General features: G+C 26.7%; 4 protein-coding genes across 5 annotated transcripts; 2 read left to right on the top strand and 2 right to left on the bottom strand.

The window, feature by feature from the left end:
- Positions 1–44: 44 nt before the first annotated feature.
- LOC124428961 (zinc transporter ZIP13 homolog) lies at positions 45–18189 on the top strand. 2 transcript variants are annotated; one of them, XM_046973578.1, is made up of 6 exons: positions 45–716; positions 1152–1917; positions 13048–13158; positions 14057–14322; positions 14429–15014; positions 15522–18189. In XM_046973578.1, exons 2-6 carry the CDS (start codon positions 1695–1697, stop codon positions 15695–15697), a joined length of 1362 nt encoding a protein of 453 aa, XP_046829534.1. In that variant the 5' UTR covers positions 45–716; positions 1152–1694; the 3' UTR covers positions 15698–18189. The 2 variants fall into 2 exon arrangements, with proteins under 2 accessions (XP_046829534.1, XP_046829535.1); XM_046973579.1 differs by having other exon boundaries at positions 45–736.
- Positions 17868–21696, bottom strand: LOC124428960 (nucleotide exchange factor Sil1). Its single transcript, XM_046973576.1, has 4 exons — positions 21059–21696; positions 20386–20684; positions 20017–20279; positions 17868–19926 (listed from the first exon to the last, which is right to left on the bottom strand). The coding sequence occupies exons 1-4, from the start codon at positions 21177–21179 to the stop codon at positions 19176–19178; spliced, it is 1434 nt and encodes a 477-aa protein (XP_046829532.1). The 5' UTR covers positions 21180–21696; the 3' UTR covers positions 17868–19175.
- Positions 21697–21843: 147 nt separating this feature from the next.
- On the top strand, positions 21844–23988 carry LOC124428962 (complement component 1 Q subcomponent-binding protein, mitochondrial). Its single transcript, XM_046973580.1, has 5 exons — positions 21844–22177; positions 22465–22615; positions 22774–22976; positions 23252–23340; positions 23435–23988. Exons 1-5 carry the CDS (start codon positions 21964–21966, stop codon positions 23582–23584), a joined length of 807 nt encoding a protein of 268 aa, XP_046829536.1. The 5' UTR covers positions 21844–21963; the 3' UTR covers positions 23585–23988.
- A 1811-nt stretch (positions 23989–25799) lies between these two features.
- On the bottom strand, positions 25800–27831 carry LOC124429019. Its single transcript, XM_046973706.1, has one exon. The coding sequence runs from the start codon at positions 27829–27831 to the stop codon at positions 25933–25935; it is 1899 nt and encodes a 632-aa protein (XP_046829662.1). The 3' UTR covers positions 25800–25932.
- Between the last annotated feature and the right edge of the window lie 29 nt (positions 27832–27860).

Below are 27860 nucleotides of genomic sequence, written 5' to 3'. Positions count from 1 at the left end.
ACATGCGCGCAAACATGGCGGATAGTATAAAGGGGCCTGCCTACGGCGCAACGCGATCAGTCTAGAACGTGTCTCGTAATGGTGTTCCTTTCTCGTCCACCATTTTAAAACGATTCGCTTATTTTTTTTCCGAGTGTGTCCTCGTGCCAACAACGTTCCTTCCTTTTTTTTTTATCGTCTTTATGTGCTTCATTTCAATTGATCTTCAAAGAAAAATAATTGAAGAAAAGGAGGATAAAGATACGTAATATATATATATATACTCACACACATATATATATATATATTATACGATCAGAAAGAGAGAGAGAGAGAGAGAGAGAAAGAGAAAGAGAAAGAGAGAGAGAAAAAATCTTTCGTTTAAAGGACAGTGACAAAAGAAAGAGAAAGAGAACGACATATGCGCTCAAAAGTGTGAAAGACGAAAACGGGAGGAGGAACGAGCGGGCGTATATGAAAAACAACGTAACGCCGACGATAATCGTCAATCTTTTAGGCTCCTGAAGTCATGAAGTAAAAGAAAAGAGAACAAAAAAAGAACAAAAAAGAACCAAAGGGGACGACTACCAAGTACATATTTCCTTCCTCTTCTCGAGGAGAGACGAGAAAAATATATACGCCGGCCAAGAGGCGCGGCGACGAACTCGGCTCGAAGCGACCGAACTCAGTCCTCAGTGTAGGCTAGTCGGCTCGCTCACGGTGCTAGTGCTTCAAAGGTGCGCGCGAGGGGTTGCAGGTGTTCATTCAAGAACGTTTCTCTCACTCCCACTATTTATTTTCAACCGCCACTTCCCCTTACTCCGTCTCTTTTGTCAACTAATCTTTCTTTCTTTCCTTCTTTCTTTTTGTCTTTTTCTTTCTCTCTTTTACATCTCCCTTTGCTTCTTTTATCCCATTTTATCTTTCTCTCTCTCTCTCTCTCTCTCTCTCTATCTATCTATCTTTCTTTCTCTCTCCCTTCAATCTCTTTTGATATAACATAACCTGACTTTCTTACTCACTTTTTTCTCTTTCTTTCCTTCTTTTTTCTTTTTTTCTTTCTTTCTTTCTTTCTTTCTTTCTTTCTTACATATCGTTTTGTACAATTAGTTTTGAAAAATTATTAGAATTATCATATTTTACAAGCGTCCATATTACTTTGTTTTTTTTAGGCTTACGTTCCTTGCCCTCTAAAGAAACAGAAAAGTAATATAACAAGAAGAACGAGAAGAACGACGACGACAAATAAGAATCTTGTGAAATTTTCTTCCACTACCACTTTTACTTCTTATCCTTTTTATTCTTTTTTTCTATTTCTTATTTTATTTCTTTTTCTTATTTAATTTCTTCTTCGTATTTTATTTCTTCTTTTTTTAATTCCACGTTTATTCTACTTTTTTCAATGTTATATCGAGTTAGAAATATCGACTGATGAAATAAGAGTAATTTCTTATACGGTAAAAGAACTTTGATCCTACTGTGATATAATAATAATAATAATAATAGTAATAATAATATTAATAATATAGTTCAAAAAGAGAGAAAGAAATAAATGAATAAATAAAAAAGGGAGAGTGGTAATAACACACATACATAGATACATACATACATACATATATATATATACACATCACGTACATATATATATATACATATATATACACGCACATACGCCGTCCGAGACGCATTCGCCGGCGGCGATATATATAACAAATATGGCGGTGAACATGTGCGCGCGAAATTGCACCGAGGACACAGCCGGATTCATTTTCAAGATGATCTACGACGATATTTCTCTACCTTGGAACGAATATTCCTATTATATAACTTACAATCCTTGGTTCTTCTCAATACTTGGCAGTACTATGGTTGGTCTTGCTGGTGTATTACCACTTTTAATCATCCCCATTGAAGAAGGCGCTGATCTCAAGAATGGAGGTAATTTTATTATATTTTTTATTTATTATAATTAACGCAAGGACTTTTTTCCTTTTCTTTTTTTCTTCTCGCTTTTTTCCTTCTTTTTTCTTTTTTCTTTCCTTTTTTTTTCTTCGTTTTCATTTACGAATGAAAAAAAGCCTTGTTAAAGGGAAGAAACTATTTTGAATTTTCTTCCGATGAAATTATTTGTTTATCGGATGACGAACGCAGCGCCACGTTACGTCATAATCGTAAATATTTACTCAACGCAATAGTTGAGTGTCTTTTTATTTTCTCGTTTCAATGAGAAATTTCGTGCTTCAAAGAGAAATTTTTTACATAATTTTTCGATAAAGATAAGAATGTCATTCGACATTTTCCCTCATTTCTTTTCTTTTTCATTCTTTTTGTATGTTTTTTTTTTTTTTTTTTTATGAAACCGTGAAATAACGAGGGAAAAAAAAAAGTTGTCGAACTTCGTTACAAAGAAATTCTTTTATCGAACGACGATCACAGCGCCACGATTGGTCAGGATCGGAATTAAAAACCGTTAGAATTTGAATGCAACACTTGAAAATCTTTTTATTATACTTTTTTCATTTAAACAAAACTTTTTCGTATTTCTTTCATAAGAATATTATTATACAAACGTGTGTTTTATCTGCTTTTTATTTTTTCTTTTATTATTATTATTACTATTGTTATTATTATTATTATTATTATTATTATTATCTTTCCTTTAGTTCAAAGCATCATCATCGTTCTGCTGTTTCATTTTCGTATGAGATATAATTAAAGTGCGATGGCATCAACCTTTTATAAATAAAAACTTGTGCAATCGTTCATTAAATTGTCATTTGCACGCGCTTGCAAGACGTTTCATTATGCACTGTTGAACATTTTTACATGTAAATCATCCAAATATGAACTTAAATCTAGAGATCATTATCTGTATAAAGATAGATAATAATCTCAATAGAATTTATCTTTTTATTTGTTTGATAAAACGATATTTTTCAGCCTATTATTTTTTAACCTAAATTTTCTTTTTTTTTTTTTTTTTTTTTAAATATGGGTCACGAAAGAGTGGGAAATTATTGAATTATAAAACATTTTCAGAAAATTATCTTGTAAAACATTCTTCCGAGTTTACGAGAATAACATGATTAACATAATGGCCGTATCTTTAAAATAATATATGGATATTTAAAAATTTTATATTATAAGCATTTCTACTTTGATAACATTACGAACAAAGGGTCGCATAATCAAGAACTTTAAGGAACTTTAAAATAAACGGAATGATAGAACGAAAGAATATTCTTGAACAAATTAAAACGTTCTAAATGACGTAAGGATTTTCGATTTAAAAAAAAAAAAAGTATAGACAGACAAAGGGAATGACTATAAATATATATATATATATATATATATATATATATATTTGACGAACTGTTTGGCATTAGATTTTGGCAGAACTAAGTATCTCCGTCATTGGAAATACGTTGAAGTAAATAATACGCATCGTAATTCATTTATAAGTGAGAATAACAATAGAATGTTTCCTTTCTCCTCTCCCCTCTTCTCCCCACCGCCCTTCCAAATTTGATAAAGTATATACGTATCTTTAATTTCAATTTGTCTTTAACATTTTCAAAACAATAAACTCGTCAAATTTTTATATCGAATGTTTTCTACTCTTAAATGATTGTAGCCGGAATGTACATACGTATCTCCGTTCGTATTGATTTTATGAATAAATGCTTCGAATAAAAAAGATTTGCTAAGTTTTAACGTGGGGAAAAAGTGTAACATCTATCCCAGCTTTATATCACACAGAGAGAAAGAGAGAGAGAGAGAGACGCTGTATTTTTTTCTCCCTTTTTTTTTCGTTCATACATTTTTGATGTGATTATTTTCTTTTTTTTTCTCTTTTTTCTCTTTTTTCTCTTTTTTTTTTTTTCAATTCCTGGGGCTTTGAACCGTTGAATATTTTTTCAAATTATTCTCGATGTATATAAGCCGATATGGAAAAATAAAAAATAAAAAAATGGCTTAAACTAATTCAATGAATGTTCGAAAACATTACCGAACTCACGAATAATGATGCATATTAAGGAAAAAAAAAAAAAAAAAAAGAGAGAGAAAAGAAAAAAACGTCAAATAGATAACAAATCGTGAAAAATATTTGAACAAATATCAGTGTGTTGCATCGCTTCATCGTATTCTTCTCACGTGTAAAACTTATGGTTGTACGAACGGACAATATTTCGAATTAGTTCTCAAAGATAAAAATCTGAAATCGTGTGATGGTCGTGCAATTGGGTCGACTTCAAAGTCAAATAAATCGATCAAAATAAGCATTAATCAAAATAATGAATTGATGAATATCAATGTCGTCCATCGAATTGGACAACCCATATTTGTAAATGAGACAAACGAAAAAAGAAAAAGAACCAGAAAAATTGAAATAAATGACAGGATCGAGATGAATCCTCCAAAAGATAATTACGTCGTTAAAAATAATTATTATAACAATAGCATCGAATCGTATTTCGTACTTCAGTAATCGTAAACAATGTGATTGCACGATTGATTAAACATCAAAGCTCGTTAACTCGATAAAATATCGATAATAAGTATTTTTTGGATATTTTCAACAATTGTTTTATTAAAAATTTCCAGGATCTGTCGTATGTTGATAACAATAACGATCACCCTTTGAAATAACTTCGATAAATATTACATTTATCCCATCTATAATAATCTATAATATCTATGAAAATCTATAATAATCTATTTATATGAATCATTTGTTTATAAAAACAATAAGATCGGAGATATATTCGGCTGGTATCATTTAAAATATTACATACGAATGTAAATAAGGATATAAATTCGTTATTAATTTAAGTATATTATATATATATATATTTTTTTTTTCTCGAATTAATAAATAATATACAATAATGTACATACAAATATTATATATTTTTTTCAATTCAAAATTCTTGCCTCGCGGGTTATGATTATTTACGCATTGAGAAATCCAAATTCTACTAGCAGGAGTATGTTTTTGTTCTCTCGCGAATTCTGACGTAAGCAATTCTTAGGATCAAGCACACTGAATGTGTTGTGTGGTGGTGGTGGAATGTTGTGTAGCCCAGCATATCATTCTCTATCTTTTTTATCTCAAAAGAAAAGTTTTGCAGTCGATGTTGTCGACAACGAAGTTTCCTGTAATCTGATTTCACTTAAAATACATTAATCGTAAATAACGATAACGCCGAATTAGAATGATTTCGCTTTCGATCGAAATAATATCGTTTTTGCCTGTGAATTTTTCTTGATCATTTTTTATTTTCCCTTTTTTTTTTCTTTTTCTGTTTATTTTTAACTCTATAACTCCATCATAAAACTTTAAATATATATATATATATATATATATATATATATATACATACATAAAAGTTTTTTTTTATACATATAAAAGAAATCTAATCGTTTTTTTTATATTCGTTTTTTTAATACTTATTTTTATTTTTTCTCCTATTTTTATTACTCCTGTTATTATTATTATTATTATTATTATTCTTATTATAATAAAGAAGTTAGATTCTTCTTAGTGATTATACTGGGTGGGCTGAAAGTTTCTAGAAGAATCAAAAGTTCCTAGCTAAACTAAAAATTCCTTCAGGCTAATATTCCTTTTTTTTTCCAGATTGTAAAAAGAGTTCTCAAGAGCTCTAGAAAAAGAGTAATTGATTTAAAAAAAGAAAAAAAAAATCTCTAAATTTTTGACACAATTTGTATATAAGTGTAACTAATATTATAGTTTTTACGTTTTATTTAACACGTTTGATGTATGGTTCATCATCTGAATTCTGTTATTTCTAGTGAAAGTTTCTACGCTAGAAGATTATTCTATTTAATCGATACTTGGAAACATGATTACGTTCTTTACGTCGAGAAATTTAAACTGCGCAGAAACGACATTTCGTTAATACAATTCGTATGCCAAGTGCACACACGCGCGGGTACTCGCGCGCGCACACGTATACATACATACAGTATACACAAATATGATATACAATGTTTGAAATTTTTGTACAATTATTTATATTATGTGTAAAACTAAATATTTATTTTTACGATACTTTATTATTTACATTCGCAATAACAATTAGCAATTTTTTTTTTGTTTCTTTTTCCTTTTTTGCATTATCAGTGTAATACTTAAATATGAAACTTTTATTATTATTATTTTATCGTGTATACAATTAAATATTAATTTATTATAATGCAATATTTTATTATTTATTTCTGCAATAATATTTTTTTTTCTTTTCTTATTTTTTTTATCACAATATATATATTATATTTAGACACGAGATAATGTTTGTGACTTTCGTATAATAATTTTATCATATATGAAATTAAATATTAACTTGTACAATATAATTTTATTTAAGTAGACGATAATAAATCATTAAATTATTTTATTTTTTTCTTTATCCGAGCATTTAGATATCGATTTGTCAAAAATATCATACTTTGTTATTAATCCGTTATTATTACATCAATTATTTTCAGAGTATTATATATCAAGGTAGACACTGTTATTTTATTTTATTTTATTTTACTTTATTTTATTTTATTTTATTTTATTTTATTTATTTATTTGCTTTTTTTTTTCTTCTTCGTAGACAACGTGAGTTTCAGATAAAGTCATCTAAATTGTCAACTTGCTTGCATCTTATTTAACTTGTCATCTTGTTCGAAGATGACAGGCTAGTTCTGTATGGTTAGTTCTGTTTGTTATGCATTTCATAAAGACGGAATAACAGAGGTATAGAAGCTACGTCATAAGCAGAAACAGAGATAGATAGAGAAGATAGAGCTAGAGATAGAGATAAAAAAAGACAAATAATAAATAAGTGTTATGGGATACATTATCATTCACTTTACCAATGGCCTTATCATTGTCATCGTGAATTAAATAATTAATATAAACTTGAACGAAACAAAAGAAAAAAAAAAAGAAAACAAAATAAAAATAAATAAAACGAAAGGAAAGGATTATATTAATAATGGAGTGATATTGTTCGATGAAATTAACATATTGTTCTCTTTCTCATTATTTTAGATTTTTTTATCTACTTTCTCTCCCCTATTTCTCTGTCTTATTCATATGTTTAATGCCATCGTAATAGCAAGGTCATAAAACTACTTTCAAAGTCTTCTCACGTGGCATGCACGTAAAATTTGTTGTCTGTCCAAGAGCGGAATGCAAGGTCATTACATTGACAGAATGTCACATTTTAACGACGAATTTTTTTTTTTTTTTTTTTTTTTTTTTTTTTTTTTTTTTTTTTTTTTTTTTTTTTTTTTTTTTTTTTTTTTTTTTTTTTTTTTTTAATGATCTTTCCAAAACGTTTTATTCTTTCTTTTACCGTTCTTTTCATTTCTTTTTTTCCTCTTGCTTTTATTTTTTTTTTTTTTTCTTTATAGCAGTCGCTATCTCGATTTAATCCGTTAATCGATAATTCGATGATAAAATCGAAAATAAAATTTTGATAAATTATTATCGAGTATTATCGAGTTGATAATGTTACCAACGATATGTGAAAAAGAAAGTATAAATAAAATAATAATGAAAAGTAATATAAATAATAATAATAAAAATCATGATTTTGCAATATTCCATGGAAAAGAAATAGGAGGAGAGAAAGTATGTAGAAAATAGATATATTATCGCAAGTAATTTCTAATTATTGTCAATTTTTTTGTTCTTTTTTTGTTCTTTTTTCTTTTTGATTGTTTTTATATATATATATATATATATATTTTTTTTTTTTCTTTTTTTTAATTTTTTTTTATCATAAACCATTGTGAGAGATTAGCTACAGTCGATAAAATTGCACGCAATCGTTTTATCTCATCTAATTAATGATAACGCGAAAGTATATTGTATTTAGAATTTTTTTTTAAATAAAACCTATTATAAAATTATGATTGAAAATGATTTTTACGATGAAATATTTTATTTTCTCTTTATTTATCTTTTATTACGAGCGCTTTTTATTTATTTATTTTCCTTTTTTTTTTCTAATATTTCGTTTGCTATTAATTGTTATTAATAATAACGATCATATATCTCTTCATAATAAAATAATAATTAATCATTTTTCTTTAAGATAATAAATTATAAAAAAAAAGGGAGAGAAAAATAGATGATTATTATAAATCTATATTAACTTTTTAAAATTATTCATTTAAACGAGACTTTAATTATTCGTCTTTCATAGCTATTGTCAATGCTCTATCGTTACTGTCGATGTCGATAATCGACAATGTCTATGTCTATCGAGTATTCTAGAAGGAAAAGTAACGTACTCGTATTATAATTATATAATATCACGGTGACCTTTAATCGCTTATTTTATTATTGATTGAAATATTAAATAGCGCCACAAAGATATTACGTTCGATCGAATTTATTATAGTTGAGAAACGTTTAATATTTTTCAATTATTTTATTAAAATTTTTAAACGATTTAATGTTGATCTTAAAAAACCAATTTTTTTTTTTTTATTATATAAATATATACGTAATATATACATATAAATATATGAATATATAATATATAAATATAAATATATGAATATATATATATATATGTATATGTATATGTATATGTATATATATATATTAATAATGTAATTATATAACTCTTATATGTATGAGTTGATTCTAAAACATCAATTTTATATATTATTTATTTTAACTATTTTTTTACGCATAATATCAACGTTCTTAATGTAATCGTAAAAAAATTTGGATCGATCGATAAAGTAGAAAATTACGTTTATCGATCTATCATCGAATGAAAATCTCATAACCTCTATTTTGACGTTTTCTTTTCTATTTAACATTGTAACATTACACAATAAAGAAGTAATATTACATACTTTTTGTCCTTCATATTAATCCTCATATATGAACTTTAATCAAGTAAGATACTCCGTTACGACTTTAATTATCATATTTATTTTTTTTCTTTTTTCTTTATTTTTCTCTTCTTTTCTTCTTTGTCTTGTTTAGTTAAACGATTAATCTCTCATCTTCTTACTATTGACTTAACATATATTATCTGTAATAATAAAATCTGCATAATGATTATCTCCGTATTAAAGTATAAATTTCTTTAGTTTACTTTTATTATCTACATTATATTTCTTCGTTATTATATATTTATTATCATTATTATTATATTATCTTTAACAGTAATGAAAATGCTCTCTCTCTCTCTATCTCTCTCTATATCTCTCTCCCTCACTCTCTCTCTCTCTCTCTCTCTCTCTCTCTCTCTCTCTCTCTCTCTCTTTTTGCTTTGAAAATATTAAAATAATATTATATTATTATACATGTATATAAGTATAAACATATATAGAAAAGTTATAATAATTATTTAATTTATAGAAAATACAAGATATTTAATTCATAGAAAATAAAAGAATAATACGTGGATTCAAATGGTGCAAGAAATATAATAGGTTTAATAGGCAACAAGAAAAGTGAAGTCAAGTGAAGACTGCTAGAATATTTGATCTTTCATCGTTTGTAAAGAAATATAACCTATTATTAGATGTTGCAAGAATATAAGTTGATGTTAAAACATTTTTTCTTATTCTATTTCTTTTCGCACTTAGAATAAATTTGAAAGGCTAATTTGAAACGTGTCACGTGAAATATAAGAATGAAAAATGAAAAAGAAAAAAAGAAATATATATATATATTTGTATATTCACTACAATAAATAATAATAATAATAATAATTTATATAGAAAGATTTGACACATCGTCAACGGAAAATCCAACTATTTTATCGTTTAACAAGTAAACACATTCATGAATGAATATTTTGATACTTTAGACTCGTTATCGAATTGGAAATTGTACAATTTTTTTAATGCGATTTGTTTAGTTCATGTAAGGTCAATCAAACTCTTACGCATATTTTCAATCGCATGGCAAATTGTATGATCGGAATCATGATAGAAATAAACATTCAATATCTTTTTATGAAAAATATTGCTGTGACTTTTATCGATCACGCCATATTCCGGTCATATGATCTGTGTAATGTGTATGTTTGTCATCATACGTATGTGTATGTGTGTGTGTGTTTGTTATGTGCATATATATACATACATATATATATATATATATATGAACATAACCTAAATAATTTTCTATCCTAGAAAACACATAGAAATACGATAATTTATACTTACTATATAATTATACTTTATATATATATATATATAAATTTTATTAATGATAATGTTGTTCATTTTACTAATGATAATTTTACTTATTACATATTATGGCTGTTTAATTATTTATGACCTTTTTTTTTTATTCGACCAATGAAGAAATTAAATCGCTCTATTAGAATTGCTAACGATTCTCGAATAGTATCGATTTTACGGTCGAACTTAATGACGTAACGATTATTTTCGTCGTTTTCTTTTCTTCGAAATAATTAAACAGCGTGTTTTATATATAACGTTTTACATATCGAACAGTATATAAACGATCACATTTTCATTGTTTCGAAAGGAAAAAAAGAAAGAAAGAAAGAAAGAAAAATAAAACACATACACAAATGTCTTTTATCAACAATTATCCTGCTAGTCGTAATCGATGTTTTGAGATCTTCAATTAAGATTGTTAAGTCAATTAATAAGATAGTTATTCGTTATAGATAGTGAGGAAGCTCATGACTCCGTTCATAATCATTTAAGATAGCTTCTTTGGATGTTACATTAAATGCGAATAAACTATTCGTAAGAATTATTAAACAAAATAAGGATTAAAAAAAAAAAAAAGAAAAACAAAAAAACGAAACTATAAATTTTTTATCGTTTTCTTTTTTTTTCTCGTTCCTCTTTTTTTGTCAGCTACTATTAAAACAAAGAAGTTAACAATTTTCACATTTAAATAGAACGTACGTTTATCCTTTGTGGGCAGTCACATATGTTCAAATCGGAGATAAAATTATTTTTTTTTTCTCATTAAGATTACATTGCGTTTCTGCGCATTGTTACGAACAACAAGAAGAACCATCAGTAACGTTGAGTATACGCCTACCATATATCACATCACGCGGGATGTTTTAGATAAAAAGCGCATAATATAATACGTATCATCTGGTTTGATGAGAAAGAATGTTTAATTTTGAAATCTGGTTATTCCATTTTCCTCTCTTTTATTCACATTTTTCAGTATAAAAGATTATACTGAAAAATGTGAATAAAGTTTGGGTTTTTCAGTATAATTTTTCTTAGAATTCATTGAAGCATTAGAATATTCACATTGGCTAATATCGTATCTTTTATTTTTTAAATTGCTTATATAGAGATAGAGTTTCATTTCCGTTTCATATATATATATATATATAAAACATCAACGAGATATCATAAACAATATGGCGTCAATTCTTCGTACAGATATATAAGGAAATCGTATTAATATGTTGCAATAATGATAATATTCCAAAGTAAAAAAAAAAAAGTTGCATCGAACGATTTACATACGTCCAACGTATACTTGGATCAATTATTATATTGCTACGAGTTTGATATTTATTTCGCATTGTAATGGTATGATCGATAATAAGAATAGATTTAATGCAATACCATCATATAAAGTCACGTTTCTCTCTTTAGACTTTTATCGATTTGTCGTGAATTATACATTACAACTGATAATATTCTTTTTTGTTTTATTTATGGTTTTTCTTTCTCTTTCTTTCTTGTTTTTTTTTTATTCTTTTTTCTTTTTTTTTTCCTTTTTCCTTCATCGCTCGCATCTACGTCGAGTTTATTTTAAGGGAAAAAAGAAAAAAAAAGAAAAACAAGAAAATAGAAAATCAACGTTTAAGTTGGAATAATATTTATAAACAAAATTATTTATAAACAAACGTAGAATCGGCGTGAATAATTTGAACTCATCGAAATGTCGCCTAGGAGCGATCATTTTTGAAATATAATTTAAAAACGTTTATACTTATATGTAAAAGAAAAGGGGGAAAAAAAATCATTTTTCTCACTTGATTTCTATGAATTGAATTATTTAAAGAAAGAGAAAGAGAATAAATTTTTAGATTAAAATAACATTATAAACTAAATTACAAATGCCCGATGAATCGATATGTAATTAATAATATTACTAATAAAAAAAAAAATGTATGTGCGAGCGCGCGCGCGTTTGTGCTTAGTGAAATAATTTATCTCGTTAAAATTTTCGTATTGAAAGGAAATTCCATTTTGATAGGAAAATATTTGGTGTATTCTCATAAAAAAGAATATATATATATATATGTATTTACACGTATATATACAAGGTAATATTTATTATTTACAAGTCACATAATCTAAAGATAAAAAACATGTTTCTCGAAGATATGTGTATCGATCGAATTACATTTTGTATGTTCATTGACTTGACTATAAAAAAGAGCATATAATTCGTGATAAACGACTTTTCGTTGAAAAAAGGTTAACTTTGACCTTATCTTCGTTTGCCATACGTTCTCCAATCGACCGTGTGTTTTGTGTATATATATATATATTTTTTTTTTTTCACGTACATCATTATTAGTTCACAAATCTATAATATGTACATATATATCGTGTGTGTGTATCATACATACATACATATATATATGTATATATATGTACGCTTTTATTGTACTATGTCTATTTTGAATTATTTTCATGATATAATGTAATACGAGGAATCAACCCTTGCTGAGTGCAACTTCGTTGTTTTTTTTTCTCTTATTTGTTGTATTTCTTTTTTTTTTTTTTTTTTTTTTTACAAGATGATTAATCGACGGCATACATACGTATTTATATAAATCATCGTTTATAAAAATCAAAATTAGAAAAAATTGATATAACATACATATGGCGAATATATATTTATATTTATTTCGATCATGAATGTTACGTTTAATTTCAATATCATATTACTTCAATATAATATTATTGATTATCCATTAAGTTAAAAAGTAAAATAAATAAATAAGACTGTATTATATTCTCTTATTCTTTTTTTTTTTTTTCTTCTTTTTCCAGCTAGCGCAGGAACATTGAAATTGCTTTTAAGCTTCGCTGTTGGTGGTCTTTTGGGTGACGTTTTTTTACATCTTTTACCAGAAGCATGGGAAAACGATTCATTGAAACGAGGTAAGAAAAAATGAAATACGATCGAAGTTATTATACAATGAAAAGAATCATATAAAAATGGTTGATAAATGAGATTATTGCGAATTGAATTAAATGAAATAGATTTATTATTGTCTATTAATAAAAATTTCAATAAGATTAAAGTTACAATTTATATTTGTGAATTAAAAAAGATACTTCGTTTTTTAGATTAAACTTTAAGATCAGATTGTGTTTGTTTGTTTGTGTTTGTATGTGTGTGTGTGTGTGTGTGTTATATATTTAAAACACGTGCAGTAGTTTCATATGTAGAAACCAATTCGCGATTTGGAACGCTCTGTATATTCTGAATTAAGTACTGTGTATATCTATGTATATTAGAAGAAGCTTCCATCCGGTGGAAGAGGCTTTATGAACTCTTTGTAGAACGCCTTCGAACTCTATTATACGTCGGTTACGGATTTGAATCACCAGCTGTGCCCCGATAAATTGAACCGTCTCTTTCTCGACCAATAGCGACGAACCTTTCCGATTTGTCCCGAGAATGCACACGACGATTACAATTCTTCATTTTACGTTAATATTCTTCTTTCTTCGAGTAAAATTATCTATCCTATCGGGAAAACTCAATAAAAAGTACTCAATTTTGTTTGTCCTTTTTCTTTACTATTTGTTTCTTCGATTATTATTATGATTATTATTATTATTATTTTTTATTACTATTATTACTATTGTTGATGTTATTGTTATTATTTATTATTATTATTATTATTATTGTTATTGTTGTTATTATTATTATTATTATTATTATTATTGTTATTGTTATTATTATTATTATTATTATTGTTATTGTTATTGTTACTATCATTGATTAACAATGAAATATTTTTAAATTAATATTTTAATTTAATATTTTTAGCTGAAAATTCAAATCCTCCATCTATGCCCTGTGGTCTTTGGGTTCTCACCGGTTTTTTGGTTTTTGTCATCGTTGAAAAAATTTTTGCATTCGATTATGATCCAGAGGAACAACAAGCAGATGATACCACGAATACATCTAAGAATATTATAGAAAATCTTGATACTGATAAAGAAGAAATGGAGAATAATAATTGTATTAATTTGATTGGGATTAAACAAAAGAATGGCTATGTTCAACATTATACGGATAATGAACTTTTGGAGGTATGATTATTTTTTGAAATCGTTAATAAAAATATTAAAAAGATTTTTTTTATTTATAATATAAAGATAATATAATATAAAGAAATGTCTCTTTTTTGTCTATTAGATGGAACCCTTCTTGGAAAACAAACTAATGAAAAACGGATACATGGAGATTAATAGTAATGGTGTAAAGAAACCAAAAAAAAATGGTTACTTAAAATCAGAACTTACAAATGGCATAGTTTTATCTGATAATATGTCGGTCGGTAAAGTCAGCGATTGTTTGAAGAGTTTTACAAAGAACAATGGTCTTTCATCGTCATCATCTTCATTGTTGAATGGATGTATCATTGACAGAAAATGCGTATCGTCTAAAACAAAGGAAAAAGTTACTCGGCAAACTGTTAATACTGTTGTCAAAAAAACTAAATCAAAACACATAGCAGGATATCTCAATCTTATGGCAAATTGTATTGATAATTTTACTCATGGATTGGCTGTAGGAGGTTCCTTCCTCATGTCCTTCCGATTAGGCGCCCTAACGACGTTCGCTATTTTGGTTCATGAGATTCCACATGAAGTTGGTGACTTCGCTATTTTACTTCGCAGTGGATTCAGCAGATGGGATGCTGCGAGGGCACAACTTTTAACTGCAACCGGTGGAATTTTTGGATCCTTAGCCGCTATTATTTTTTCTGGTGGTGAAGTTGGTTAGTAGAATGATATACATTTTTAGTTTTCTCTTATTATAGATTTATACGAATAGATAATCAATGAAAGTACAATTTAAAGATAACGCTTTTTTTAGTTCTCTTTTTTCTTTTTCTTTTTCTTTTCTTTTTTCTTTTTTTTTTTTCTTGATAAACTTCAATTTTATATTCACAATATACTTTTTATTAGTTTATATGAGTCAATTTATATGGGTTATATTAACAATATACTTTTTATTACTTTATATGGGTAATCCTGTATAATAAAATAATAAGATGAAGTTGAAAAACAGACTTTATTGTATGATTATATGAACTATTTATAAATTGCGTATGTCAACACTTCATATCTTTACTGATAACTTCTACGACCTTGATTAATTACAGAAAATATTCATTCTTGTGACTATCTGCAATTCAGTATTTGAGATTTATTAATTAAGTTATCCTTTATATTCCTTTAATAATAAATATAACTTCTTTTTTAATTATCACATTTTGTTACAGAGGCAAGGACAAGTTGGATTTTGCCATTTACGGCAGGTGGTTTCCTTCATATCGGCTTAGTAACAATTTTACCAGAACTGCTTAAAGAATCTAGTCCCAAGGAATCTTTAAAGCAACTCGCTGCTTTGTTATTTGGTGTTATGTTAATGGCAATTTTAACAATTCTTTGCGACTAAGGGATATTTCATCCAAGGAAAGGAATTAATTTGAACAAATTTATATAGAGTACTAAAATCTGTTGATCATTTTATGATAGTACTTTTCTGAAGTACAACAAATTTCTATAAGAACATACTTTCATTAAATAATCTATGTATGTATATATATATATACATATATTTCTATATACATATACACAGACACATACACACATATTACAAGTGACTATCCCAAAAGAGAGATTATATGTTGCCATAAAATTACATAATTTTGTTGCTTTATTAAGATAAAATGTCATCAAAAGAAGTTGAATATTCAAGTGGAAACGACTGATGACCATACTCTTGTATATGGATACATTATTACATGCTCCAACACATAAGCTATATCTTACAAAGTTATAGGAGTTTATGTATATATATATTAAAAGTATCCTAAAATATTAAAAACAGTTTAAATAAGCTTGAGGGAAGCACTACTTTTCAGACTCTGTGATCCTTTACAATAATTAAGAATGTGTTTACTATACGAATCATTTAAACTAACTAATATTATAGTATTCTTATAATCGAAGGAGAAGAGTGTAAATTTATTTTTATAATCTTCAAAGTTAATAACATTTCTGTATCTAAATAAATTTAATATTTTTCTTCTTATAAGCCAACCATTTGAAATGAATTATTTACATTGGCAAATTGAAATAGGTGATGTTATATATATATATATATATAGATTGTGTTGATCGCAAACTACATTTTCAATTGAATTCTGTAAAATTGTATCTACAATATTATTATATGAGATGTGTAACGAATTGACGAATGACATTTCATGTTATGAAAAAAGGTGAAGGCGTGTAAATAATTTTTAATGCTTCCCCTTCTTTGACATTGAAATTAAAAAAGGGCATTTTAAATAGAACATAAAATTTTTAAATTAGATGAGATCACATATGATATAAAATTTTCCATATATAAAAGAGAGACAGAGAAAGAAAGATTACATACAAATATATTTAACCGTTTGCGTACCACGAGACACTTAAGCACATCTTCAGATTTTGTGACGAAAAAAGCCAGGACATTTGGCCGAAACAGACAACTGACGGCCCACGAAATCGAAATTTGTTGAAACGCGCTCTGCCTTTCAGACGTATGTACGTCGCATCGCTATCAGTAATTCAATATAATATTACACAGTTATTAACAATGATAATTGCACTTTTATAACACTACGTCCAATCCTTTTACCAGTTCCAAAAAGAATGTTAGTATAAAAGAGACAAACACGAGAAGCGCGGTCCCTTTGTTTACCACATTGAATATGACAAACGTTATCAGGCTCTTTGGCTTTTTTCGATACGTAATCGAAGGAGTGCTATCGCGTTCCTTGGCGTTTTTCGATCATGTTTTGTCAAAATCCTCTGGTACGCAAACTGTTAATAAATATACTTACCCGAAAAGAGGGGGAGAGAGAGAGAGAGAGAGAGAGAGAAAGGACATATGTTTGAGTTCCTAAAAAAAATTCTATGTGAGTATATGTTTTCAAGAAAAACCCATAAATCTATTTAAGTGAAAACGAACGATTACGTTGATGTTATATTTTGCGACAATGGGAAAATAAAATTGTATAAATCAATTGTAAACGAAAATGAAAAGTTAATGTATACACAAATTATATTATGTAAAGAAATTAATAATGTAGATATGTACGATCTTTCGAGAAATAAATTTCAATACGTAATATTTTATAAAATTAGATATATATATATATAGCGCGCGCGCGCGCGTCATTCACACGCACACCATTTCGTTATCTATCGATAGAAAAAGAAATTGAATTAAATTGATAATAATCATTATCGAATAATTTCAAATTGAATTTTTTGATGAAATAATTATATGATTATCACGTTATCGTTTGTTATTAATAAATAAGCAAATGAGTATATATACACGATCAAGATAATAGGCCTAGTCGTCTCTCATCATAATGCCTAGAATGTACAAATATCGTTCTCTCTAAACTTATATATGTAAACACAAGAGGAAAAGAAAAAAGAAAAAAAAAAAAAAAGAAACACATCAAGAGTTTTTTTTCAATGTAATCAAATTCATTTATATCCAAATGATAACTTAAATTATTTTATTCAAAACGGATACATGCGAAATGTATATATTGTTTATATGTCATTGTAATTATATATGATCTAAAACAATCCTTGTACTTAAAAGGTAGAAGAACAAGGTATTCTTTTCAAAAGAAGAAAAACAACATAATAATAATAAAAAGAAAAAAAAAAAAGAATAAACAACAAAAAGAGAAATAGAAAAAAAGAAAAATAATTAACATGGTACATGAGTGCCTTTCCAAAGCACCTGTATATACAAACCCTGTTTTAAAATATATTTCTCCACGTATTAATATTTTTTGAAAGTTATGACATAATAATGAGTCCAATTAATATATGTAATCATTAAAATTTGTAAATAAACTATATTATATTCTATCCGGTTATATTTGTATCATAATAATATCCTATATTGAAAACAATTTTGTCAATATAATTATTAGTATATATAATGAGGTAGACGATATAACTAGATCTGCAAAATAATTTAATAAATAATTGCTCTCAAATAGTGAAAATATAACATTTGTGCATTTTTTTTGTTGTTTTTTTTACTCTAACATAATTTGATATTAATTATATATTAAAAACATAGTACTCTTCTATATTCTAGTTTCCTATAGTTTTAAAAACATTCATACGTTGTGTATATATATAAATATGTATAAATATGCACATGTATGTGTGTATGTATATATATATGTTAACAGAGTGATATTAATTTTAATCTACGAATTTCGAAAAATTAAGTCTAATTAAAAAATGTTGCAAGAGTACATCAAGATGACAAAAAATAGATTTGATGTCTTTAAGATTTTAACTTTTTTTTTCTTTAATACAATTTATATTAACTTTTTACCAAACGGAAAGAGAATATCACTCTGTAGTATGTATATTTATATACACATATATACACGTACATATAAATATATATATACATATATATATATATATATATATATATATATATATATATATGTGTATTGTATATTACATTTTTTACATTGGTCTATAATCAAAACACGTTTATAAGAAATTTCAAATTGAAAATAAATAATATATATTGTTTTTGTTTTTATAAACTTGTTCTGATTTAGACTATATGAATCACATTATATAAAATAATCAGTCACATAGAATAATAACCTATTTACAGCCTTTATAATACATTATAATTTTTGTAGATATAAAACATAATGATAAATCTTTTGTTTCAGGATCACAATTTCATGTTCTGTTTTATAAGGGTCATTGCTTTGCACCATTAAATATTAATAAGAAAATGTTATTCTCTTTCCCTGTGTTAAACTTATTTATGATACATAATTATATTCTATCTTGTATACAAACTCCATCAAAGTTATTTACAATTCTTCATGCAAGGACATTTCAAGGACTCCCTTCAATTTTTTAATTAGTTGTATCTGATTATTGATTATGTCGGCGTCATCTAATTCTACACTACCAGTTAAATTTTGATAATGATTTAACACGTCGTTTATAACTTTTAGGAGTATATGTTTGATATAAATTTCGTTTTTACATATGGGATTAATCATAATCATACTTTCACTTACAACTTCTAGTAATTCATAATTGTCAATTTCATTTTGATCACGAAGCTCATACTTGAAACTTTTGATCATTAAATCATTTAAATATTTGCAATATCTATGCATTAATAATTTTTGTTCAAAATCTGTGGTAGCATATTCTTTTGCTTTCGCATCACGTTTCTTAATATCAGAAATTTTTTCTATATCTTGCCTTTCGACGATCAAGTCATTAATAAGTTTCATAACTTTTAATTGTGTTTGTAACTGATTATTGCTCAAGATCTTTCCAAAAATTTCTAAACCACCATGATCAAGCAAAGCTTTCTGGGCAGCAGGAAACTGACGTACTAAGGCACTCAATGCAAAAAGACATCTGGACTTTACCAAAATTTTACTATTTGTTGATAATATATGTAGAAGTTTCTGTATCAAATCTTTTTCTAATGCTTTCGCTTGTACTTTTGGATTAGATTGAACAGCAGCACCTAAAAGCCTTAACCCTTCTGCTTTTATTTCATTGTACGTACTATTCAGACATGGTAATATGATATTACTTATACTGCAAATATATCAAACAATTAGCTTTTTATCCTTTAGTAAAAAAAAAAAAAAAAAAAAAAAAAAAAAACTAAATTATAAGATTTCTTACCCTTCCATATCTGCAAATAAACGAGCAATGTCGATTTGATGGATCAAATATTCAAAACCATTAAGTATATCCAAAATGATTTCAATTTCTATATTCAATAAAGAAGATGTACGCATGGGATCTTTGTATAATTGAAATTTCTTGAATAAATTATTCAAAATCTCGGCATCTGTGGTAATATTAACTTTGGACAATTTCAATTCTTCTTTCAATGTTTCATAAGCTTTCATTTTCTGCATCAGTTTTGCCTGCGTACTTTCTTCCTTAAAAACGAAAAAAAAAAAAAATATATATATATAATAAGATTATAAAATACTAATTATAATGTGTCTATAAATGTAAATTATTGCAATAGATATTTCTTATTACATTTATTTCAGATGTTAAATCAGTTACGCTTTCTTTAATCTTCTTCAATCTAGCTTTTAATTCCATAATCGATACTTTTAATGTTTCTGATTCTTTAGTTTTTGTAGATTTCACAGATTCATCATCTTCTGATTTCAGCAATGTTTTGTCCGGGTGTAATATCAACGATTTTGAATGAGATTGATTGGTATTTTCATTAAAATCTTTTTCCTTTGTTTCCTCGTCATCCATCAATTTAGCTTCCGTAACTCCAGTTTGAAAATTATGTCGTACATGTAATCCTCCTGGTATTGGTTCACCTAAAAAAATTTACAATTAGTTATTTAATAAATATATCGTATATATGAAAGATACATAAAGTAAATAAATATTTCAATTTGCTTATTACATATATCTTAATTATTTAATTAATTTGATCTAACGTATCATTATTATATTTTCTCATTATCTTTAATTCATAATAATAAATATTATCAAAGAAAATAAATGAAAATCGTTTATATTATATTAAATAAGAATACCGTTAGAGAATGAAAAAAATTTTTATTTTCGAAAATGTTAAACAGTTTTTGTTATTATGATAGATTATCGAACGGTCAATTCAACTGACGTGGTCTTATAAGATGTCTTATATTATCACATAACATTAATTATCAAATATCATATTAATTACCTTTTTTTATGGTTTGCCATTCACGTGATGGTACAAAAACACTTTCGTTTTTTTCCGAACGAATAAAAACAATTAAATTGAAATAGAAAAGAAATAAATAAAGTCGTATATTAGTATGCATTTTTATGAACAAATATAAAAAAAATTTGACAGCGCATTAAATAAAATAATTTACAAATGGACAGATCAGATATTTAAAAATTCTATTGTTTAAATTAATGAAGAAATATTAAATCGCGTATAACTGATAAAATTTTGAACAGGTGCTGAACCTAATTTAACTACTGAACGTGTACTTATGATTTTTAACGCTATGCGGCGTTAGTGTCCAAAGACTTCTTAAAAACAGATAAATTTTAGAATAGAAAAACTCAATATTGAGTAAACATTGGCCTTCGATCATCAAAATATTCATATGTAAATATATATTGATCTTCAATTAAACATATTTCAACGTGTTAATATCCGATATAAATTTATTTAATTCAAAAAAATTCACTTCACTGCTACCGATGAATTTAACTTAAACGAATTATGAAACAATCGAATTAATCGAATGTTACAAAGCTGTTGAATAATCGCATATACGACGTACATAAACTACTTCACTTTCATAAAGGGCAGTAATACTGTCATCTATCGACATAAAAGTGAACTAAAATAAAAAACATGGAGGTTATTTCATATTAGTTATTTTCAGCTAGGGTTTTCTGAAGTTACATTTCTGAATTAATCTATTTCCGTTTCGGAAGTTATATAAAATAGGAAATAATATAAGGTTGGTAGATCGTGATGCAACCATTTTCTATTACTATTCTTTAGATGCTCTTCTTTCATCCACGCTGTTCTTATTGCATTTCGTAAGAATTATATTAAGTAAATTATAAAAAAATAAAAAAAAGAAGATGAATTGTTTAGTAAGAAATCTGCTTCGTGGGTCTGCGATTAAAAATATTTTATCTTCAACTTCTAACAATGGTTTAACGAATAGCAATTTATATCGGACATTGTGGAACATGTGCAACCGGCAGAACGATGCTATAATATCGTTTGCTGTTCCGAAAATTCAGAATTTACAAATTTACAATTACAAATGTAATAGAAATGCTCATACCAAAGGTAAATAATTTTGTTGTCAAAATTTCTTTCTACGCGTAATAAGTTTATTAATTATGAGAATTAATTTTTATTTATTAATTAACGTTTTATCTCTTATTGTAATATTACACATTTAGATATAATCAGAATTTTATAACATTTTTAGTCTTTTGTAAATTATTTACATTTCAGTAATATTTCTTTATTCAGTTTAACATTTTAATCATTAACATTATGACATGTTATAATTGTATATAATTTTGTTTATTTAAGATTATTAAAAATGTATTTATTATTTATATTATTAGCGGAGAAGGAATTAGTAGAATTCTTGGCTGAAGAAATAGTTGCAGAAAAGAAAGCTCAGAAATTAAAAACTATCCCAACAGAATTAGATGGTTTTAAGGTATCTCTGGATAGCGCCGAAGTTACTCTTGAGAAGAATAATCAAGGCGAGATGTAAGACTAAATATAATGTTAAAAAATATATTAACTAATATATATATATATATATATATATATATATATATATATATATATTATAATACAATATAAAGTAATAACTGTACATTCTAATTTCTAATATTAATATATCTCAATTGTATAATTCTAAACAGAATTAGAGTTTCATTCAATGTAAATCATACGGTAGATACCAATTCTGAACCAGAAATTGATCCTCAAAGTGATAATGCAGATATTGGAGAAATGAAAAGCAAACCATCATTTACCGTTGATATAGTAAGAGGAAATCAAACTTTAGGATTTACATGTTCATTTAATAGCGAACCAGGAGCATCCGGAGCTGATGATAGCTATAGTAAGTAATCGTTTATTTATAGTTCATATGAAAAAATATAATGCGTTATATGAATAACCAAAGTGTTGAGTACAAAATGATGATCAGTATCATTTTGATTATTATTCTTTGGAAAATCAAATGCATTCTTATGAAGTTCTTTTATTCGTAATTGTTTGTTATGAAATATTTAAATGAGAATGTAACACTTTTGCACTATAATAAAAAAAAAAAGTTACATTTGTTATTTGTTAAATAAAATAAATTTTATATTAAATTACATTTGTATTTTTCAGATGACATTTTTGGTATAGACGAAATAACTTTCTACGAAGGAGAACATAGCGATAAAGTATATGCAGTTGCCGGTGAAATTATCGATGGTGTAAGTATCTTTGTATTATAGGATATAATACTTTGCTTTTATGAATCTACATATATTTTCTGTTTTTTTTTTTTTCTTTTCTTTTTTTTTGTAGTATCTATACGATCTCTTGATGAATTATCTCGAAGAAAAGGGTATTTCAAATGGATTTGCTGAAAAGATCATCGAACTTAGTACAAGTTATGAGCATACAGCATATGTTAGTTTATTAGAAGGTCTTTCAAAATTTACCTCTAAAAAATAAGTTTCTTTACTGCTTTCTTATTTGTATTTTGCAATAGAAACGTGTAATCATCATATTAAGTTCTTAAACATTGTTAATGAAAATGTATTTAAAAAAGTAAATATTTATCATGCAAATATAAATAACATCATCGCGTTGAATCTTTATAAAATAGTTTATAAAAAATATTTTCATTTTGTCTTCTTTTCATTATAATTGTATAATTATAATAGTAATAGTAATAATATTATAAAGAAAAAAAAAATAATAATAAAAAGTGTAATTTAATAATTTGTTTTAAAACAATAGAATAGAAAGAATATTAACTGTGAGATCTTAAACTTGCTGTAGAAGTTTAATTTTTTGTCTGTATATTCAACCAGAAATAGGAATTAAACACGTCAAATAAAAAAATTAAAAATTCATTAGACCCAATTTTTTTTTCCATTTGTCTTACTCATCTTTCCAGTTCTACATACATTAAAATATATCATTATATGTATAGTTATATTTTTCATATACGATGATGAATTATATAATAGTTTAATCAAGGTTTTAGTTTTTATTTGCATTTTATCTTCATTTATATTTTTTGTTTATAGAGGATACCGAAACAATCATATTTTTTTTTATGAATTAATAATATTTCATTGATCAACATTTCATTTCATTGAGTTTTAACGATTACAGAATCAAACATAATTACATGAATGAAATCATTTATTGTCGTTTATTTTTTATTAATCTATTTTTTATTCTATTAATGTTTATAGGTAATAAATGTATTTTATTGACAACAGTAACATTTATTATTCCACGTTACACAACATTTAATATCTACGTTATTTTATAGTTTTGAAAGCTCTAACATTTTTCTTTTTTTTTTTCTTTTTTCTTTTTTTTTTGTTATAAAATAATATATAACATATTATATATAACATAAGCATTTAATGCGAGAGAATAATATGAAACAATTCAATTATATAAAATAAATGTTCCTTCAAAGCATTTGTAATACAAAAATTTATTTGTATTGTTTAAAATAGAACTTAATATTATTCGTTTATTAATGTTATGATTTTTTATTCTGATAAATATCATATAAAATGGTCTATATTGCCTTTAATTTCATTAAAATAATATATCCAGAGAAATATAGAAAAAAAGAAGAAAAATATAAAATTACAACAAAAACGCTTTTATTCACAATTATTATTTCTAACTTCTGAGTATTAAAAGAAATTATTTAACTAATTAATATTATAATCTCTCTTATATGTATATCTGAAATATTATTTTATTTACATTCATATACTTTGGCATCCATGATATATAAAATAGTATTTCAAATATTTCTAATACCAGTTGGAAACCATCTCGATAATTGATTGAGATAAAAAATTATTAAATCACGTTTGTGTTGTTCAGTAGGATGACTAGTATCAGTTTAAAAAATAATTCAGCTATTTTAATAAAAGGAACCATCGATTTCATTTGTATTCAATCTTTATCATTAATAAAGATCGTAATGATGAAGCATCAATATAACAATAAAAATTATATTAATATAAAAGGGAGAAAAAAAAATATATATATATATATATATATGTGTGTGTTATTTAATTCATTAAAGAAATAAAGATAATATAATTGAAAACTTGAAAGCATTGAATAAGTAATCCTCTATATACTTGCGTTTATCTAAAGAATAATTTAATTTTTTAAACAATGATGTATGTACAATGTTTGACATTATTTTTATCATTCATATCTTATTGACTCGTCATTCTATAATTATCTTTATAGAAATCAATAATTAATTACATATTGTGTGAATTAATGCTTCGTTATTACCTTTATTAGATCATACGTTGAAAATACGATTTAAGTACAAAATTTAATCAAAAATGACATACGTTAATGCACTTCACTTATTAATTTTTCTTTTAAAACATTGAATATTTTGATTTGTAACAAAGAAGAAAATCTTTAAGAAAAAGAAAAGAAGAAATAATCTAACAAAAGTTTACAAACTATATTTTAATGATTCCTGATCAGTGTCACTTGGTATCCTGGTATCATTTTTTTCCCAACAAATTCAACATTTAGAAACATAATAATATATGTATAATGTACGAAACGTGACACACGATATATGATATATGATATAATATACAGTTTAATATAATATACAATATATAATATATAATATATTATATATATATATATATATATATATATATATATATATATATATATGTATGCATATAGCATAGTTGTGAGATATAAGCGATACAATGGTGAGATTCTCTCAAGTCATTCCGATGTTAATTGGCGGTCATTTGGAAAAATAACTATATCTTTGGCATTTAAATAGAGGTAGAATCATCCGAATCGGTATCATCACCATCAACAACACCATACGATCCATGATTGTCATTACCTTGAGTCCAACTCGATCCTACGGCTATTTCATATCTGTTCTCTTGCATATTACTGGTTGGCACGATCCTAACGTAAGTGTTTTTAATATTGTTCATGAATTCTTGACTGATACCGGTGCTCTTCATCATTGGACTTCTTTCGCCGCTACTTACCGATTTTGATCGAGTCTTATTCTCTGGTTTTTTTTCAGCCTCGATCGATTCCAAAGAACTTTTTCTTCTGCTACCTTTTCTGCTAGATTTCGAGGTCTCTTTATTACCAGTGCCCGTTGTACTTTTCTTACCAAATTTAGGACCGTCGCTACTGTCTAAATACTTTCTGATCCATTTAGGTGTCTCACTTGAGTAAGCTTGCATTCTTTTGAAATATTTCGGTGTACCTAATATAACTGGTACATCAGTTTCTATTACAGTTGTAATCACTTGTTCATTCTCATCAAAGTTACTCTCTAAAAATTTCTTCTTAGGTATACTACTAACTGAGATCTTACCAATTGAACTACCTTCGTCATTGATGTCATAGGTATAAGAATAATGGCGTTGAATGTGTTTTGGGGGTTGAATTATATCGAGATCGGGCTCATTGGCCATGATATTTTCTTTCTCTTTTTCTTTAACTTCTTCCTTATTTTTGTCTTTATCTTTATCCTTCTCTTTTTCTTTTTCTTTCTTTAATTTTTCCAAAGCTTCGTCGATAGAAAATTTGTATGGTTTCCTCGTGATATCATGGACTTTACTAGGTGAAAGTAGACATTGTCTAAGATTACCAGTAATGCTGTGTCTTTGTCTAGTCGGTGGATCCAACAAACGACGTAAACTTGAGTTTCTGATCTCTGGTACAGACATTCTTTCTCTAGGTGGTAAGACAGTTGTTGATATACCTTTGATCATAGCCATTGTTGAGGTTGTAGTTATCGACGTAGATGTTGATTTTGTTCCAGGTGCTATAGATGAAATGGCCGTCGGTGAGATAGATCTAAGTGCTATCGTAGATTCGAATAATTTTCGATCTCCCGGTGGCAAAATAGGTGTTGTGCTAGCGACGATAATACTTTCTAAACATTCACGCGTAGGAGTCTTCAGTTTATTAGATCCGGGATTTACAGTACCGGTAATCTCATCGAATTTGCTCTGTTGATGTTCAGAGATTGGAGAACTAGCTATTGGTAATAATCTCGATCTTCCACTATCCTGATTACGTGTCAATTGACTGTCAAGACTGAATCTTTGTTTAGGCGTACCAGCCATCAATTTCAGATCATTCTGAGTTTCCAATTCGGGTATCGAGAATCTATCACGATTAAATTTCACTGTAGAATTAGAGACATCCTTCCAATTTCTGTACTTCCCGCCAATATCCAATTGTGATAGACGTTCTCTATGAGTGGCTGCAGAAATTGGTGAAAATCTTTTGTGCTTCATGGGAGGTGGTGATGGTGATTGGAGTATCATCGTTGGTATACCAGAGTCCCTAACGGTAGACAAACATGGTTGAGATAATCTCTGTTGTCCACGAATTGGATAATAATCGCCTGATAGAAGAGTAGGCTGAGAGAGTCTTTCACGTTTAGCCGGTACATCCTGCCGTAAGGCAAAACGTCTGACATCAGGTTGTGAGAATCTCGAGCCATTATCAGCCGTGGATATATTCTCACCGGCGCTACCACCAAGTCGATGAACATTAGGCGTTGAAAGTCTCTCCTCCTCGTTTATACTGTTGTCGCCTGAGGGTGCCCTCAAACTAGTATAAGATAAACGCGAACCACGATTCATACCAACGAAGTTGATGCCGCTGAAACTTGAATTCAAGGTCGGCTGTGACATTCTTATACGACGATCGGGCGAACCACCGC

Source organism: Vespa crabro, chromosome 14, assembly GCF_910589235.1.
Source record: "Vespa crabro chromosome 14, iyVesCrab1.2, whole genome shotgun sequence".
NCBI lineage: Eukaryota > Metazoa > Arthropoda > Insecta > Hymenoptera > Vespidae > Vespa > Vespa crabro.
The sequence above is the reverse complement of the archived record's forward strand: the minus strand, read 5'-3'. Positions and strand labels throughout refer to the sequence as shown.

Excerpts from the sequence above, each read along its gene's own strand:
- LOC124429019 (XM_046973706.1), bottom strand. The coding sequence starts at position 27,831 with ATGTCACAGCCGACCTTGAATTCAAGTTTCAGCGGCATCAACTTCGTT.
- LOC124428962 (XM_046973580.1), top strand. The coding sequence starts at position 21,964 with ATGAATTGTTTAGTAAGAAATCTGCTTCGTGGGTCTGCGATTAAAAAT. Across the intron at positions 22,977-23,251 it reads CGGAGCTGATGATAGCTATA|ATGACATTTTTGGTATAGAC; the intron begins GTAAGTAATCGT and ends TGTATTTTTCAG. Across the intron at positions 23,341-23,434 it reads CCGGTGAAATTATCGATGGT|TATCTATACGATCTCTTGAT; the intron begins GTAAGTATCTTT and ends TTTTTTTTGTAG.
- LOC124428960 (XM_046973576.1), bottom strand. The coding sequence starts at position 21,179 with ATGCATACTAATATACGACTTTATTTATTTCTTTTCTATTTCAATTTA. Across the intron at positions 20,685-21,058 it reads ATGGCAAACCATAAAAAAAG|GTGAACCAATACCAGGAGGA; the intron begins GTAATTAATATG and ends AAATTTTTTTAG. Across the intron at positions 20,280-20,385 it reads ATTTAACATCTGAAATAAAT|GAAGAAAGTACGCAGGCAAA; the intron begins GTAATAAGAAAT and ends TTCGTTTTTAAG.
- LOC124428961 (XM_046973578.1), top strand. The coding sequence starts at position 1,695 with ATGGCGGTGAACATGTGCGCGCGAAATTGCACCGAGGACACAGCCGGA. Across the intron at positions 14,323-14,428 it reads CGGATAATGAACTTTTGGAG|ATGGAACCCTTCTTGGAAAA; the intron begins GTATGATTATTT and ends TTTGTCTATTAG. Across the intron at positions 15,015-15,521 it reads TTTTTCTGGTGGTGAAGTTG|AGGCAAGGACAAGTTGGATT; the intron begins GTTAGTAGAATG and ends ATTTTGTTACAG.